Source organism: Lolium rigidum, chromosome 2, assembly GCF_022539505.1.
Source record: "Lolium rigidum isolate FL_2022 chromosome 2, APGP_CSIRO_Lrig_0.1, whole genome shotgun sequence".
Classification (NCBI taxonomy): Eukaryota; Viridiplantae; Streptophyta; class Magnoliopsida; order Poales; family Poaceae; genus Lolium; species Lolium rigidum.
This window is the reverse complement of record NC_061509.1, coordinates 160,480,655-160,497,103: the sequence shown is the minus strand read 5'-3', so window position 1 is coordinate 160,497,103 and position 16,449 is coordinate 160,480,655. Positions and strand designations below refer to the sequence as shown.

The 16,449-nt window shown below is 42.4% G+C and overlaps 1 protein-coding gene across 1 annotated transcript; it reads right to left on the bottom strand.

The window, feature by feature from the left end:
- Positions 1 to 12,447: 12,447 nt before the first annotated feature.
- On the bottom strand, positions 12,448 to 14,901 carry LOC124687570 (ferritin-1, chloroplastic-like). The gene is made up of 8 exons (XM_047221347.1): positions 14,551 to 14,901; positions 14,234 to 14,317; positions 14,094 to 14,154; positions 13,900 to 13,987; positions 13,138 to 13,199; positions 12,930 to 12,995; positions 12,752 to 12,815; positions 12,448 to 12,669 (listed from the first exon to the last, which is right to left on the bottom strand). The coding sequence occupies exons 1-8, from the start codon at positions 14,847 to 14,849 to the stop codon at positions 12,626 to 12,628; spliced, it is 768 nt and encodes a 255-aa protein (XP_047077303.1). The 5' UTR covers positions 14,850 to 14,901; the 3' UTR covers positions 12,448 to 12,625.
- Between the last annotated feature and the right edge of the window lie 1,548 nt (positions 14,902 to 16,449).

The window sequence follows — 16,449 nt, the reverse complement described above, 5'->3', positions numbered from 1 at the left end:
TTGGATACATAAGTTTCAGCGTCTCCCTTTTCATTAGTCTTGGGCTTGCTACTCTCATCGAACAAATTTTCGAGAACAAGCCAAGCATAGTTATGTTCTAGTGCATCATTCATAGCTAGGAGTTTACATGGTATGGGTGCTTTGATCTCCCCACCATCATTAATATTATTAGTGTATCTTATTCTATCCATGTCCATCTTTTCAAGGAGACTAACAAAATTAGTATGAGAACCAAGCATATTAAATTTAGCAAAGACCTTCCTAGCTTCTCTTGCTAGACCACCAAATTCTCTAAGAAGGGTTTCTAAAACAAAATCTTTCTTTTCCCCCTCTTCCATATCACCAAGTGTAAGAAACATGTGTTGGATTATAGGATTGAGATTAACAAATTTAGTTTCCAACAAAGCGAACTAAAGCGAGCAGCAGCAATTTCATAAGTGGGAGCAAGGTCTACCAAGTGTCTATCTTCAAAATCTTCAACGGTACTAACATGGGTGAAAAATTCTTCTATATTGTTCCTCCCAATTATAGACCCTTGTCCTACCGGTATGTTCTTTGCGGTAAAATTAAAAGGAAACATGATGAAATAAGTAAAGTAAATGCAAGTAACTAATTTTTTTGTGTTTTTGATATAGAGTGCAAGACAGTAAATAAAGTAAAGCTAGCAACTAATTTTTTTGTGTTTTGATATAAGTGCAGCAAACAAAGTAGTAAATAAAATAAAGCAAGACAAAAACAAAGTAAAGAGATTGAGAAGTGGAGACTCCCCTTGCAGCGTGTCTTGATCTCCCCGGCAACGGCGCCGTAAAAAGAGCTTGATGGCGTGTATTTCACACGTTCGTTGGGCAACCCCAAGAGGAAGGTATGATGCGCACAGCAGCAAGTTTTCCCTCGAAAGAAACCAAGGTTTATCGAACCAGGAGGAGCCAAGAAGCACGTTGAAGGTTGATGGCGGCGGGATGTAGAGCGGCGCAACACCGGAGATTCCGGCGCCAACGTGGAACTCGCACAACACAACCAAAGTACTTTGCCCCAACGAAACGAGTGAGGTTGTCAATCTCACCGGCTTGATGTAACAAAGGATTAACCGTATTGTGTGGAAGATGATTGTTTGCAGAGAAAATAGTAAAACAAGTATTGCAGCAGATTTGTATTTCAAGTATTAAAAGAATGGACCGGGGTCCACAGTTCACTAGAGGTGTCTCTCCCATAAGATAAAAGCATGTTGGGTGAACAAATTACGAGTCGGGCAATTGACAAATAGAGAGGGCATAACAATGCACATACATGACATGATAAGTATAGTGAGATTTAATTGGGCATTACGACAAAGTACATAGACCGCCATCCAACCGCATCTATGCCTAAAAAGTCCACCTTCGAGTTATCGTCCGAACCCCTCCAGTATTAAGTTGCGGAGCAACAGACAATTGCATTAAGTATGGTGCGTAATGTAATCAACAACTACATCCTCGGACATAGCGCCAATGTTTTAGCCCTAGTGGCAACAGCACAACACAACCTTAGGGGTTTCTGTCACTCCCCCAGGTGTCAATGCAGGCATGAACCCACTATCGAGCATAAATACTCCCTCTTGGAGTTAAAAGGAAAAACTTGGCCAGAGCCTCTACTAGAAACGGAGAGCATGCAAGATCATAAACAACACATGTATAATAACTTGATAATTAACATGACATGGTATTCTCTATCCATCGGATCCCGACAAACACAACATATAGAATTACAGATAGATGATCTTGATCATGTTAGGCAGCTCACAAGATCCAACAATGAAGCACAATGAGGAGAAGACAACCATCTAGCTACCGCTATGGACCCATAGTCCAGGGGTGAACTACTCACTCATCACTCCGGAGGCGACCATGGCGGTGTAGAGTCCTCCGGGAGATGAATCCCCTCTCCGGCAGGGTGCCGGAGGAGATCTCCAGAATCCCCCGAGATGGGATCGGCGGCGACGGCGTCTCAGTAAGGTTTTCCGTATCTTGGTTTTTCGCATCAGGGGTTTCGCAATGGAGGCTTTAAGTAGGCGGAAGGGCAGGTCAAGGGGCGTCACGAGGGGCCCACGCTATAGGTCGGCGCGGCCAAGGCTTGGGCCGCGCCGCCCTATAGCTTGGCCACCTCGTGGCCCCACTTCTTGTGTTCTTCGGTCTTCTGGAAGCTCCGTGGAAAAATAGGGCCCTGGGTCTTCGTTTCGTCCAATTCCGAGAATATTTCGTTACTAGGATTTCTGAAACCAAAAACAGCGAGAAAACGAGAACTGGCACTTCGGCATCTTGTTAATAGGTTAGTTCCGTAAAATGCACGAATATGACATAAAGTGTGCATAAAACATGTAGGTATCATCAATAATATGGCATAGAACATAAGAAATTATCGATACGTCGGAGACGTATCAGTCATGTATGTGCATTGTTATGCCCTCTCTATTTGTCAATTGCCCGACTGTAATTTGTTCACCCAACATGCTTTTATCTTATGGGAGAGACACCTCTAGTGAACTGTGGACCCCGGTCCATTCTTTAATACCGAAATACAAATCTGCTGCAATACTTGTTTTACTGTTTTCTCTGCAAACAATCATCTTCCACACAATACGGTTAATCCTTTGTTACAGCAAGCCGGTGAGATTGACAACCTCACTGTTTCGTTGGGGCAAAGTACTTTGGTTGTGTTGTGCAGGTCCACGTTGGCGCCGGAATCTCTGGTGTTGCGCCGCACTACATCCCGCCGCCATCAACCTTCAACGTGCTTCTTGGCTCCTCCTGGTTCGATAAACCTTGGTTTCTTTCTCGAGGGAAAACTTGCCGCTGTGCGCATCATACCTTCCTCTTGGGGTTGCCCAACGAACGTGTGAAATACACGCCATCAAGCTCTTTTCTGGCGCCGTTGCCGGGGAGATCAAGACACGCTGCAAGGGGAGTCTCCACTTCTCAATCTCTTTACTTTGTTTTTGTCTTGCTTTATTTACTACTTTGTTTGCTGCATTATATCAAAACACAAAAAAATTAGTTGCTAGCTTTACTTTATTTACTGTCTTGTTTGCTATATCAAAAACACAAAAAAATTAGTTTACTTGCATTTACTTTATCTAATTTGCTTTATTTACTATTGCTAAAATGGCCAACCTGAAAATACTAAGTTGTGTGACTTCACTAGCACAAATAATAATGATTTCTTATGCACACCTATTGCTCCACTCCGCTACTACAAGCAGAATTCTTTGAAATTAAACCTCGCTTTACTTAATCTTGTTATGCGAGAGCAATTTTCTCGGTGTTAGTTCTGATGATGCCGCTGCCCATCTCAATAATTTTGTTGAACTATGTGAAATGCAAAAGTATAAAGATGTAGATGGTGACATTATAAAATTAAAATTGTTCCCTTTCTCATTAAGAGGAAGAGCTAAAGATTGGTTGCTATCTCTCGCCTAAGAATAGTATTGATTCCTGGACTAAATGCAAGGATGCTTTTATTGGTAGATATTATCCCCCGCTAAAATTATATCTTTAAGGAGTAGCATAATGAATTTTAAACAATTGGATAATGAACATGTTGCTCAAGCTTGGGAAAGAATGAAATCTCTCAGTTAAAAATTGCCCAACCCATGGACTGACTACTTGGATGATCATCCAAACCTTCTATGCAGGACTAAATTTTTCTTCGCGGAATTTATTGGATTCAGCTGCTGGAGGTACCTTTATGTCCATCACTCTTGGTGAAGCAACAAAGATAATATGATGGTTAATTACTCTGAATGGCACACGGAAAGAGCTCCACAAGGTAAGAAGGTAAATTCTGTTGAAGAATCCTCTTCCTTGAATGATAAGGTTGATGCTATTATGTCTATGCTTGCGAATGATAGGACTAATGTTGATCCTAATAATGTTCCACTAGCTTCATTGGTTTCCCAAGAAGAACATGTTGATGTAAACTTCATTAAAAATAATAATTTCAACAACAATGCTTATCGGAACAATTCTAGTAATAACTATAGGCCATATCCTTATAATAATGGTAACGGTTATGCTAATTCTTATGGGAATTCTTACAACAATAATAGGAATACACCCCCTGGACTTGAAGCCATGCTTAAAGAATTTATTAGTACACAAACTGCCTTTAACAAATCTGTTGAGGAAAAGCTCAATAAAATTGATATTCTTGTTTCTAGAGTTGATAGTCTTGCCTCCGATGTTGATCTTTTGAAATCGAAAGTTATGCCTAATAGGGATATTGAAAATAAAATTGTTACTACAGCAAATGCCATCCAAGTTAGAATTAATGAGAATATAAGATTAATGGCTGAACTGCGTGCTAGGTGGGATAGAGAAGAAAATGAAAAACTAGCTAAAAAGGAAAATGTAGCTAAAGTTTGGACAATTACCACCACTAGCAATGCTAATGATTCATATGTTGCTGCACCTCCTACTATCAATGATAAAATAATTGGTGTTGGCAATGCTTCTACTCCTAGTGCAAAGCGCGCAAAATTACCTGAAACTGCTAAAACTGCTGAAACTGCCTGTGATAAAACTGCTGAAATTTTTCCAACCTTGGGGATGATAATCCCGTTGCCTTAGATTGTAATGATTTAGATTTTGATGATTGCCATATCTCTGAAGTTATAAAGTTCTTGCAAAAACTTGCTAAGAGTCCCAATGCTAGCGCTATAAATTTGGCTTTCACAAAACATATTACAAATGCTCTCATAAAAGCTAGAGAAGAGAAACTAAAACTTGAAACTTCTATTCCTAGAAAGCTAAAGGATGGTTGGGAGCCTGATACGTCTCCGACGTATCGATAATTTCTTATGTTCCATGCCACATTATTGATGTTATCTACATGTTTTATGCACACTTTATGTCATATTCGTGCATTTTCTGGAACTAACCTATTAACAAGATGCCGAAGTGCCGCTGTCGTTGTTCTCGCTGTTTTTGGTTTCAGAAATCCTAGTAAGGAAATATTCTCGGAATTGGACGAAATCAAAGCCCGGGGGCCTATTTTTCCACGAAGCTTCCGAAGTCCGAAGACGAGACGAAGAGGGGCCACGGGGTGGCGAAACCCTAGGGCGGCGCGGCCCCACCCCCGGCCGCGCCGGCCTATGGTGTGGGCCCCCGTGCCGCCTCTTGACTTGCCCTTCCGCCTACTTAAAGCCTCCGTGACGAAACCCCCGGCACGGAGAGCCACGATACGGAAAACCTTCCCGAGACGCCGTCGCCGCCGATCCCATCTCGGGGGATCCAGGAGATCGCTCTCCGGCACCCTGCCGGAGAGGGGAATCATCCCCCGGAGGACTCTACGCCGCCATGGTCGCCTCCGGTGTGATGTGTGAGTAGTCTACCCCTGGACTATGGGTCCATAGCAGTAGCTAGATGGTTGTCTTCTCCCCATTGTGCTATCATTGTCGGATCTTGTGAGCTGCCTAACATGATCAAGATCATCTATCCGTAATTCTATATGTTGCGTTTGTTGGGATCCGATGAATAGAGAATACTTGTTATGTTGATTATCAAAGTTATGCTTATGTGTTGTTTATGATCTTGCATGCTCTCCGTTACTAGTAGATGCTCCGGCCAAGTAGATGCTTGTAACTCCAAGAGGGAGTACTTATGCTCGATAGTGGGTTCATGCCCGCATTGACACCGGGACAGGTGACTGAAAGTTCTAAGGTTGTGTTGTGCTCGTTGCCACTAGGGATAAAACATTGATGCTATGTCTAAGGAAGTAGTTGTTGATTACATTACGCACCATACTTAATGCAATTGTCTGTTGCTTGCAACTTAATACCGGAGGGGGTTCGGATGATAACCTCGAAGGTGGACTTTTTAGGCATAGATACGGTTGGATGGCGGTCTATGTACTTTGTCGTAATGCCCAATTAAATCTCACTATACTCATCATGATATGTATGTGCATTGTCATGCTCTCTTTATTTGTCAATTGCCCAACCGTAATTTGTTCACCCAACATGCTGTTCGTCTTATGGGAGAGACACCTCTAGTGAACTGTGGACCCCGGTCCAATTCTCTTTACCGAAATACAATCTACTCGCAATACTCGTTTTACTGTTTTCTCTGCAAACAATCATCTTCCACACAATACGTTTAATCCTTTGTTACAGCAAGCCGGTGAGATTGACAACCTCACTGTTTCGTTGGGGCAAAGTACTTTGGTTGTGTTGTGCAGGTTCCACGTTGGCGCCGGAATCCCTGGTGTTGCGCCGCACTACATCTCGCCGCCATCAACCTTCAACGTGCTTCTTGACTCCTACTGGTCCGATTAAACCTTGGTTTCTTACTGAGGGAAACTTGCCGCTGTGCGCATCACACCTTCCTCTTGGGACGCGTGTCGAACGAAAAGACAATACGTCAACCACGCGCATCAAGCAAATTTCTGGCGCCGTTGCCGGGGAGATCAAGACACGCTGCAAGGGGAGTCTCCACTTCTCAATCTCTTTACTTTGTTTTTGTCTTGCTTAGTTTTATTTACTACTTTGTTTGCTGCATTATATCAAAACACAAAAAAATTAGTTGCTAGCTTTACTTTATTTGCTATCTTGTTTGCTATATCAAAAACACAAAAAAATTTAGTTTACTTGCATTTACTTTATCTAGTTTGCTTTATTGTCTTGTACTCAATATTAAAAATACAAAAAAATATATTTAGTTACTTTTTGTTACCATGTCTAGCTCTGAACCTGTTACTTCTTCGCCTGAAGAATTAGTCTTCACTTTTAAACAAGGGGATGAGGAGAGTTTTAAGGATGCTTGGTCTAGAATTTTTACTTCTTATCGTGAAACCGAACCTCAAATGACTCTAAGTTTGCTCCTTAGTAATTTTTATTTTGGTCTTATGGTTCGCTATAGATATGCTTTGGATACTTTAGTGGGAGGAGATTTCCTCCATTGCAATGGGGATCAAGCTTTTAATGCCATAAAGAAGTTGGTTGCATCACATGATTCAGCTAATAATTTTGATTCAGCCCTTATCAAGCATTCATAATAGATTAAATACTCTTGAGACAAGTGCATCTCGCTTAAATGAAAATTATGGATACATTCGTAACCGTCTTGATCAAGTTTTAGTGAACTCTGAACTTTCATTATGGGATCCTGCTCGTTAAAATTGTTATCGGTGATCGAACTCTTCATGCCTACTCGTGATATTATGTATGAATTTTGCCTTATGCCTGAAAGCATTTATAAATCTTTGAAACTTTGGGGAGTCGAAGAAGGAGGAGAAGAGATAACTCTCATTGATAACTCTATTATAATTCCTAAGGGAGTAGCTGCAGGGGTGCATACAACCATACTTGGAAGAACAATATCCATTGATTATCTTGTTATTGAAACAGGAAAAATCATACTCGGGAGATCCCTGTTGAAACTATTGGGAGCAGATCATTGATGTGGGAAAAGGCACTCTGAAATTCACCTCTATGCCAGGGGGAAATCATATATTCCCTAAACCAAAGGGAAGGAAAAACAATAAGAAAGGTAAGGGTAAAGCGCAAGGTAAGGTTGACGCACCACCCTTCGATAATACTTGATATACACTTTCTGCGCCTAGCTGAAAGGCGTTAAAGAAAAGCGCTTATGGGAGACAACCCATGTTTTTACCTACAGTACTTTGTTTTTATTTTGTGTCTTGGAAGTTGTTTACTACTGTAGCAACCTCTCCTTATCTTAGTTTTGAGTTTTGTTGTGCCAAGTTAAGCCGTTGATAGAAAAGTAAGTACTAGATTTGGATTACTGCGCAGTTCCAGATTTCTTTGCTGTCACGAATCTGGGTCTATCTCCCTGTAGGTAGCTCAGAAAATTATGCCAATTTACGAGCATGATCCTCAGATATGTACGCAACTTTCATTCAATTTGAGCATTTTCATTTGAGCAAGTCTGGTGCCATTTTAAAATTCGTCAATACGAACTGTTCTGTTTTAACAGATTCTGCCTTTTATTTCGCATTGCCTCTTTCGCTATGTTGGATGAATTTCTTTGATCCACTAATGTCCAGTAGCATTATGCAATGTCCAGAAGTGTTAAGAATGATTGTGTCACCTCTGAATATGTCAATTTATATTGTGCACTAACCCTCTAATGAGTTGTTTCGAGTTTGGTGTGGAGGAAGTTTTCAAGGATCAAGAGAGGAGTATGATGCAACATGATCAAGGAGAGTGAAAGCTCTAAGCTTGGGGATGCACCCGGTGGTTCACCCCTGCATATATCAAGAAGACTCAAGCGTCTAAGCTTGGGGATGCCCAAGGCATCCCTTTCTTCATCGACAACATTATCAGGTTCCTCCCCTGAAACTATATTTTTATTCCATCACATCTTATGTGCTTTTTCTTGGAGCGTCGGTTTGTTTTTGTTTTTTTGTTTTGTTTGAATAAAATGGATCCTAGAATTCACTTTATGGGAGAGATACACGCTCCGCTGTAGCATATGGACAAGTATGTCCTTGATTTCTACTCATAGTATTCATGGCGAAGTTTCTCCTTCGTTAAATTGTTATATGGTTGGAATTGGAAAATGATACATGTAGTAATTGCTATAAATGTCTTGGGTAATGTGATACTTGGCAATTGTTGTGCTCATGTTTAAGCTCTTGCATCATATGCTTTGCACCCATTAATGAAGAAATACATAGAGCATGCTAAAATTTGGTTTGCATATTTGGTTTCTCTAAGGTCTAGATAATTTCTAGTATTGAGTTTGAACAACAAGGAAGACGGTGTAGAGTCTTATAATGTTTTCAATATGTCTTTTATGTGAGTTTTGCTGCACCGGTTCATCCTTGTGTTTGTTTCAAATAAGCCTTGCTAGCCTAAACCTTGTATCGAGAGGGAATACTTCTCATGCATCCAAAATACTTGAGCCAACCACTATGCCATTTGTGTCCACCATACCTACCTATACTACATGGTATTTTCCCGCCATTCCAAAGTAAATTGCTTGAGTGCTACCTTTAAAATTCCATCATTCACCTTTGCAATATATAGCTCATGGGACAAATAGCTTAAAAACTATTGTGGTATTGAATATGTAATTATGCACTTTATCTCTTATTAAGTTGCTTGTTGTGCGATAACCATGTTTACTTGGGAACGCCATCAACTCATTGTTGAATTTCATGTGAGTTGCTATGCATGTTCGTCTTGTCCGAAGTAAGGGCGATCTACACCGAGTTGAATGGTTTGAGCATGCATATTGTGAGAGAAGAACATTGGGCCGCTAACTAAAGCCATGATTCATGGTGGAAGTTTCAGTTTTGGACAAATATCCTCAAGTCTCTAATGAGAAAAGAATTAATTGTTGTCAAATGCTTAAAGCATTAAAAGAGGAGTCCATTATCTCGTTGTCTATGTTGTCCCGGTATGGATGTCTAAGTTGAGAATAATCAAAAGCGAGAAATCCAAATGCGAGCTTTCTCCTTAGACCTTTGTACAGAGCGGCATAGAGGTACCCCTTTGTGAAACTTGGTTAAAGCATATGTATTGCGGTGATAATCCAGTGTAGTCCAAGCTAATTAGGACAAGGTGCGGGCACTATTGGTACACTATGCATGAGGCTTGCAACTTATAAGATATAATTTACATGATGCATATGCTTTATTACTACCGTTGACAAAATTGTTTCATGTTTTCAAAATCAAAGCTCTAGCACAAATATAGCAATCGATGCTTTTCCTCTATGAGGACCATTCTTTTACTTTCAATGTTGAGTCGAGTTCACCTATTTCTCTCCACCTCAAGAAGCAAACACTTGTGTGAACTGTGCATTGATTCCTACATACTTGCTTATTGCACTTATTATATTACTCTATGTTGACAATATCCATGAGATATACATGTTACAAGTTGAAAGCAACCGCTGAAACTTAATCTTCTTTTGTGTTGCTTCAATACCTTTACTTTGAATTATTGCTTTATGAGTTAACTCTTATGCAAGACTTATTGATGCTTGTCTTGAAGTGCTATTCATGAAAAGTCTTTGCTTTATGATTCACTTGTTTACTCATGTCATACATATTGTTTTGATCGCTGCATTCACTACATATGCTTTACAAATAATATGATCAAGGTTATGATGGCATGTCACTCCGGAAATTATCTCGTGTTATCGTTTTACCCGCTCGGGACGAGCGTAACTAAGCTTGGGGATGCTGATACGTCTCCGACGTATCGATAATTTCTTATGTTCCATGCCACATTATTGATGTTATCTACATGTTTTATGCACACTTTATGTCATATTCGTGCATTTTCCGGAACTAACCTATTAACAAGATGCCGAAGTGCCGCTTGCCGTTTTCTCGCTGTTTTTGGTTTCAGAAATCCTAGTAAGGAAATATTCTCGGAATTGGACGAAATCAAAGCCCAGGGGCCTATTTTTCCACGAAGCTTCCGAAGTCCGAAGACGAGACGAAGAGGGGCCACGGGGTGGCCAAACCCTAGGGCGGCGCGGCCCCACCCCTGGCCGCGCCGGCCTATGGTGTGGGCCCCCCGTGCCGCCTCTTGACTTGCCCTTCCGCCTACTTAAAGCCTCCGTGACGAAACCCCCAGTACGGAGAGCCACGATACGGAAAACCTTACTGAGACGCCGTCGCCGCCGATCCCATCTCGGGGGATCCAGGAGATCGCCTCCGGCACCCTGCCGGAGAGGGGAATCATCCCCCGGAGGACTCTACGCCGCCATGGTCGCCTCCGGTGTGATGTGTGAGTAGTCTACCCCTGGACTATGGGTCCATAGCAGTAGCTAGATGGTTGTCTTCTCCCCATTGTGCTATCATTGTCGGATCTTGTGAGCTGCCTAACATGATCAAGATCATCTATCCGTAATTCTATATGTTGCGTTTGTTGGGATCCGATGAATAGAGAATACTTGTTATGTTGATTATCAAAGTTATGCTTATGTGTTGTTTATGATCTTGCATGCTCTCCGTTACTAGTAGATGCTCCGGCCAAGTAGATGCTTGTAACTCCAAGAGGGAGTACTTATGCTCGATAGTGGGTTCATGCCCGCATTGACACCGGGACAATGATGTAAAGTTCTAAGGTTGTGTTGTGATGTTGCCACTAGGGATAAAACATTGATGCTATGTCTAAGGATGTAGTTGTTGATTACATTACGCACCATACTTAATGCAATTGTCTGTTGCTTGCAACTTAATACCGGAGGGGTTCGGATGATAACCTCGAAGGTGGACTTTTTAGGCATAGATGCAGTTGGATGGCGGTCTATGTACTTTGTCGTAATGCCCAATTAAATCTCACTATACTCATCATGATATGTATGTGCATTGTCATGCTCTCTTTATTTGTCAATTGCCCAACCGTAATTTGTTCACCCAACATGCTGTTCGTCTTATGGGAGAGACACCTCTAGTGAACTCGTGGACCCCGGTCCAATTCTCTTTACCGAAATACAATCTACTACAATACTTGTTTTACTCGTTTTCTCTGCAAACAATCATCTTCCACACAATACGGTTAATCCTTTGTTACAGCAAGCCGGTGAGATTGACAACCTCACCGTTTCGTTGGGGCAAAGTACTTTGGTTGTGTTGTGCAGGTTCCACGTTGGCGCCGAATCCCCGGTGTTGCGCCGCACTACATCTCGCCGCCATCAACCTTCAACGTGCTTCTTGACTCCTACTGGTCCGATTAAACCTTGGTTTCTTACTGAGGGAAACTTGCCGCTGTGCGCATCACACCTTCCTCTTGGGGTTCCCAACGGACGCGTGTCGAACGAAAAGACAATACGTCAACCACGCGCATCAGAGCCCATCATTAAAATGAGAGTCAAAGATTTTGATTGTAATGCTTTATGTGATCTTGGTGCAAGTATTTCTGTTATGCCTAAAAAAGTCTATGATATGCTTGACTTGCCACCATTTCTTCCAAATTGCATGATTAAGGGCAAAATGATTTAATTTATTCTACATAATGCAAATTTATGTTATGGATTCAGAGTAACTACATACAGACAAAATTACGATGTAATAAAATTTAGTCAAACTTTTTACGTCTACAGTAATTATCTACAGTAATTGATTAGAGCATGTAATATGGTGATTAGGCTATAATTCCTTGACTTTACAACGTTCTTTTCTCTGACTTTGCTCTCCAACGTTAGAGGAGCCGGTTCCGGGGACGACGCCTTCGGTTGTGCTCAGGAAAAAAAATTCCGCACATAACTCCTATGTAGTCTAATTTATGTGAGTTTGTCTTTTCACAGCTTCTAGGAATGCCTGTGTACTATTTCATTTCTATCTAATTTACTCTGGTTAGTCATTCAATACAAGTATGTGTCTTGCTCAGGGTGAGTAACCGGCTAACCGCAGTATAGAAATAAAAAGTTGACAGAATCCAATGTAAAACACCAATGCAACAGAAGTGAACTTTGACAAGAGTAGCACAGACGATTGGCATCAAGACCAGAACATGTCCCCCTTCGTTTTATTTCAAAATGCCAGACACAGAGCATGCATACGGATCCTACAAACACACTGCAAAAATCCCTCAAAACCACACCCAGTAGTTGGTCTGCTGATCCACTACTCGACACCTACATCTTCCCTTGACTGCTCGTCACCATGGCCTTCAAGCAGCCTCCTCGAGCAGCATTTGGTCAAAGTGCCATACTCCTGCATTGCACACAAACAATGTAAGCAGCCAAGACAAGCACAGACAACAGAACAATGCAGCAGTATCCAGCAAAACACTGACCGTGGCCTTTGCCGACTCTTCTCAGCTGTGAGACGTACTCAGAGATCTTCTTGATAGCATCAACCTTTCACATGAATTGGGGTGTTTCTACTTAGTCAGACACAACAAAAACATATACACACATGGTGCGCTGCACATATCATTCGATAGTGATTAACTACTGGTTTGAAGGTTTTACCTGTTCCTGAAGGAACTCACTCTCCACGAAGTCGGTCAGTTGAGGATCGTTGCACCTTGTTGCCACCTGTTAATTAGGACAGAAGATTTTTAGATTCTTGGAGTTTGCGTCTATTGGTAAATACTGAATCAATCAGTAATTTATTTGGAAAAGTTCTACGTCTTCTCCAATAAATTTTTATGTAAGTAGAAATGTAAGAGCAACTTACACTGTGCAGGTTGTGCAGCTTCTCATTCACCAGCTTTTCAAGAGCTAGAGCCAACTCCATTGCTGAAACCACAATAGAGGTTCATGTTAAACTTAAAACAAAGGATATATGGTATATGTACACTGGCAGATTGTAGTAGCCAATGTGTTGCAAGGTCCAAATAACAAAGAGGAATTCAGGAAATTATCTTTTCTGAATGCAATCTAAGGATGCCATTGTATCGTTATATAGAAAAGAAGTTGGGGAAATTATCAGAGGTTTAGAGCTTTGCAATTTTCTGTTACCACAAGTTTCAGTTCTTCTGCCTATTCATGCCTTTTAAATAAAAGCTTTCAAACAACACGTATCTTTATTTTTTGACAGAAACACGTCTTATACATGACCAAAAGGACATACATAGCTCCTATGTAATACAGTCAGATGATGTAGTACAGATAAACATTCTTTGACAGATCTGAGTGTTCCAGAAGTTCATGTGAAATAACAAATCAGGTTTTGCATCAAACTACTTATATTTATCTTTAATAGACTCTCTGCGGAAAGCCAAAACTCCTACAACCAGATCATTGTAAAGTGAACTTTTCCAGCACTAGTGAGCTTTTGTTACTTTTGGTAATCAAGCCAACATGCAACCCACTCCAAACAACCCAATTTTCACATGAACAACCAAACACTCGTAATCACGCAATAAGCACAGCACATGCACCCATCATGACTCATATAACAGAGTAAACACATCCAGCGAAAAACCGAGCAACTCACCATACAGAGCATCGCCTTTCTCAGGGTGGTCAAACTCCGTCAATGGTGTGACGATGGACTGGAGTCTCACCCTCCCACCACGCTTGTTCTGATGGACACAAAAAACATGCAGAGCATGAGTACACTTTACAGGCCAAAGACAACGGACCTACCAAACGTAGCAATTAGAGTATTAGGGGTACCGAAATTGATACCTGGTACTCCATGAGCTTCTCCGCGTGGCCTCTCTCCTCGTCGCTCGATTCCTTGAAGAACCTGGAGAGACAAACCGGCATCACAACGCTGTACTGATGGATTTGACAAATAAACTGAAGATGAGTGAGTGATGACTTACTTGGCAAATCCCTTGAGAGCAACGTTGTCACGATCGAAGTAGGCAAAGAGCGAGTGATAAGCGTACGATGCGTTGTACTCCACGCTGTAATCACAATTTAAGATCTGGCGTCAAATTTTGCAACCATTTTGAATTAAAAATGGACAGAACAGAGTATTGTATTTTCTCGAACCATAAGCAAGCAGAGTTTTAATGGCAATTTAATTCAATTTTATCCTGCACACATCGATCCACATATAGAGAACACGGGCGAAAGTCGGCAGAATCGCGGAACGGAGAGGAAGGGGGGAATTAACTTAGAGCGGAGCAGCACTCACTTGATCTGCTCGTTGAGGGCGGCCTCGCACTCGTCGACGAACTTGTGCCTGGCGAGGGACTGGTCCTTGCCCTGGGGCACGAGGGAGAGCTCGCCCTTGAGCTCCTCGAAGGGCTGGAACATGACACCGCTGAGCACCTCCTTCCCCTTGGCGGCCGCCCTGCAGGACAGCGCCGCCGACCCCGCCGCGGACGACAGGGTCCCCTGCGGCGGCACCCACAGAGAACCGGCCACGGAGAGCTGGCCGACCGCCGCGGCGGCGGCGGCGGGGGACGGGGAGGGCGCAACCCTAGGCAGCATCTCGAAGTCGGACGGACGGCGGCGCGTGCTTGCGTTTTCCGGAGTTTGTGGGAGCGGGGTGGAATTGGGAAATTGTGCGGTGGGAGTGGGCGGGGGCGGAGATGGGGATAGATATAGGCGCGTGGTGTCCGCGGATTGGCGACACGTGGACGGTCGGGATGGGCTGGGAGGGCCGGGGGCGCGTGGGGTGCGCGTGGCGGGCGAGCGCCCCGGCTGGGGATATTTTGGGTTCTGCGGTGGTGGTGGAGCCCGGTGGCAGCGGAGGTGGAGCGAGTTCAGCCGGTCGTGTAGGGGGAAATGAGCGTGTCTTTTGCTTCAGTTTTTTGTGCGAGATTTATTAGGATTTTGTTCAAGTTTTCAAGACGAATTAATAAGAGCCTAGTGTGAATCCAAGCAGTAAGTTATGAATGTCATATATATGGTCAAAATGGTTATACAATGACATATGTTTTGGTCGAATGATACGGTCTGTATACATGTTATCTAGCAAAAACTTTCTCGCTTGCCCGCCCGTGTTTAACCCCATGTTTGACACATTTTTATCTCATAAGAGTTGAAAGTTGATGTGTGTGTTTTTGAGGGTGAATGTATACACATGTGTGTGAACGTCGGTGTTTGTAATGTGTTTTCTAAAAGAAAGAACTCACTTACCAAAGCGTTCATATGAGTGTAACACCGGTTTTGGTGATCAAAGTGGTGATGTAGGGGTGAGTTTGTTGAAAAAAATGAAGGATAAAGTGAATATGTAAGAGCATGGGAATCTATTATCTCTATTGTGATGGTTGGTTTTGTTAGCCTCATGTTTTCCTACTCCCTCCTATTCATATTACATGACACTAATGTAGATGTATCTAGACACTTTTTAATTGTAGATACAATCATTTTAGTAGCAAGTAATATGAATAGAAGGAAGTACTATCTGTAAAGATTTGTTGTGGTTAATTTCCGTGCATATACATATATCGTTGAGAGTGTTATATTTTCTTAATACAAAAGTAAGAAGAAAAGTATATGATGTACGAGCAACACCTGGTTTTCAATGCTATCATATCACGGTCGGCAGCCCCAATGTTCCCTAGAGATTCATGGTTGTGCTAGATTTAACACAAATTACACTGAAATGGTGAGAGCAACTAAAGTGATCACGTGTTCCTTCTATTCAACGAATTTCAACGGCCGTCAAGACGATGGAAGCGGAACATGTGCTAAGAAAAATCTTTGAGGAAGCTTGCGTCTAGTTTGCGAAAACAACTTATATTGTGGAACGAGGGTTGTACCAACCAACGTCTTGTATTCTTCTCGGAGGGTCCCCGCCCATTGTCGGGGACGGAGCCAAGAATGAAGTATAAGGGGTGCAATCTTAGTATGAGGGGCAGAATCAGCTAAACTCACACAAATAAGGAGCTACCATGACTTGTGTTCAAAGGAAAATCATGAGCACAGGGGCCGCGCCCCCCCCCCCCCTCGCCCCCCTTGTCTCCGTCCCTGCCCATTGTACTCTATGTGTTGAGAAAAACCCTAGGACCTCATGCCTGGGTAGCAGCACCGTGTCGACAATGCTTCCCTTCTCGAAGGGGCTGCTTGGACGGGGCGATTCGGG

Coding starts and splice junctions, on each gene's coding strand:
- LOC124687570 (XM_047221347.1), bottom strand. CDS start 14,849: ATGCTGCCTAGGGTTGCGCCCTCCCCGTCCCCCGCCGCCGCCGCCGCG. Junction 14,318..14,550: donor GCCCTCAACGAGCAGATCAA/GTGAGTGCTGCT, acceptor TTGTGATTACAG/CGTGGAGTACAACGCATCGT. Junction 14,155..14,233: donor GCTCTCAAGGGATTTGCCAA/GTAAGTCATCAC, acceptor TTGTCTCTCCAG/GTTCTTCAAGGAATCGAGCG.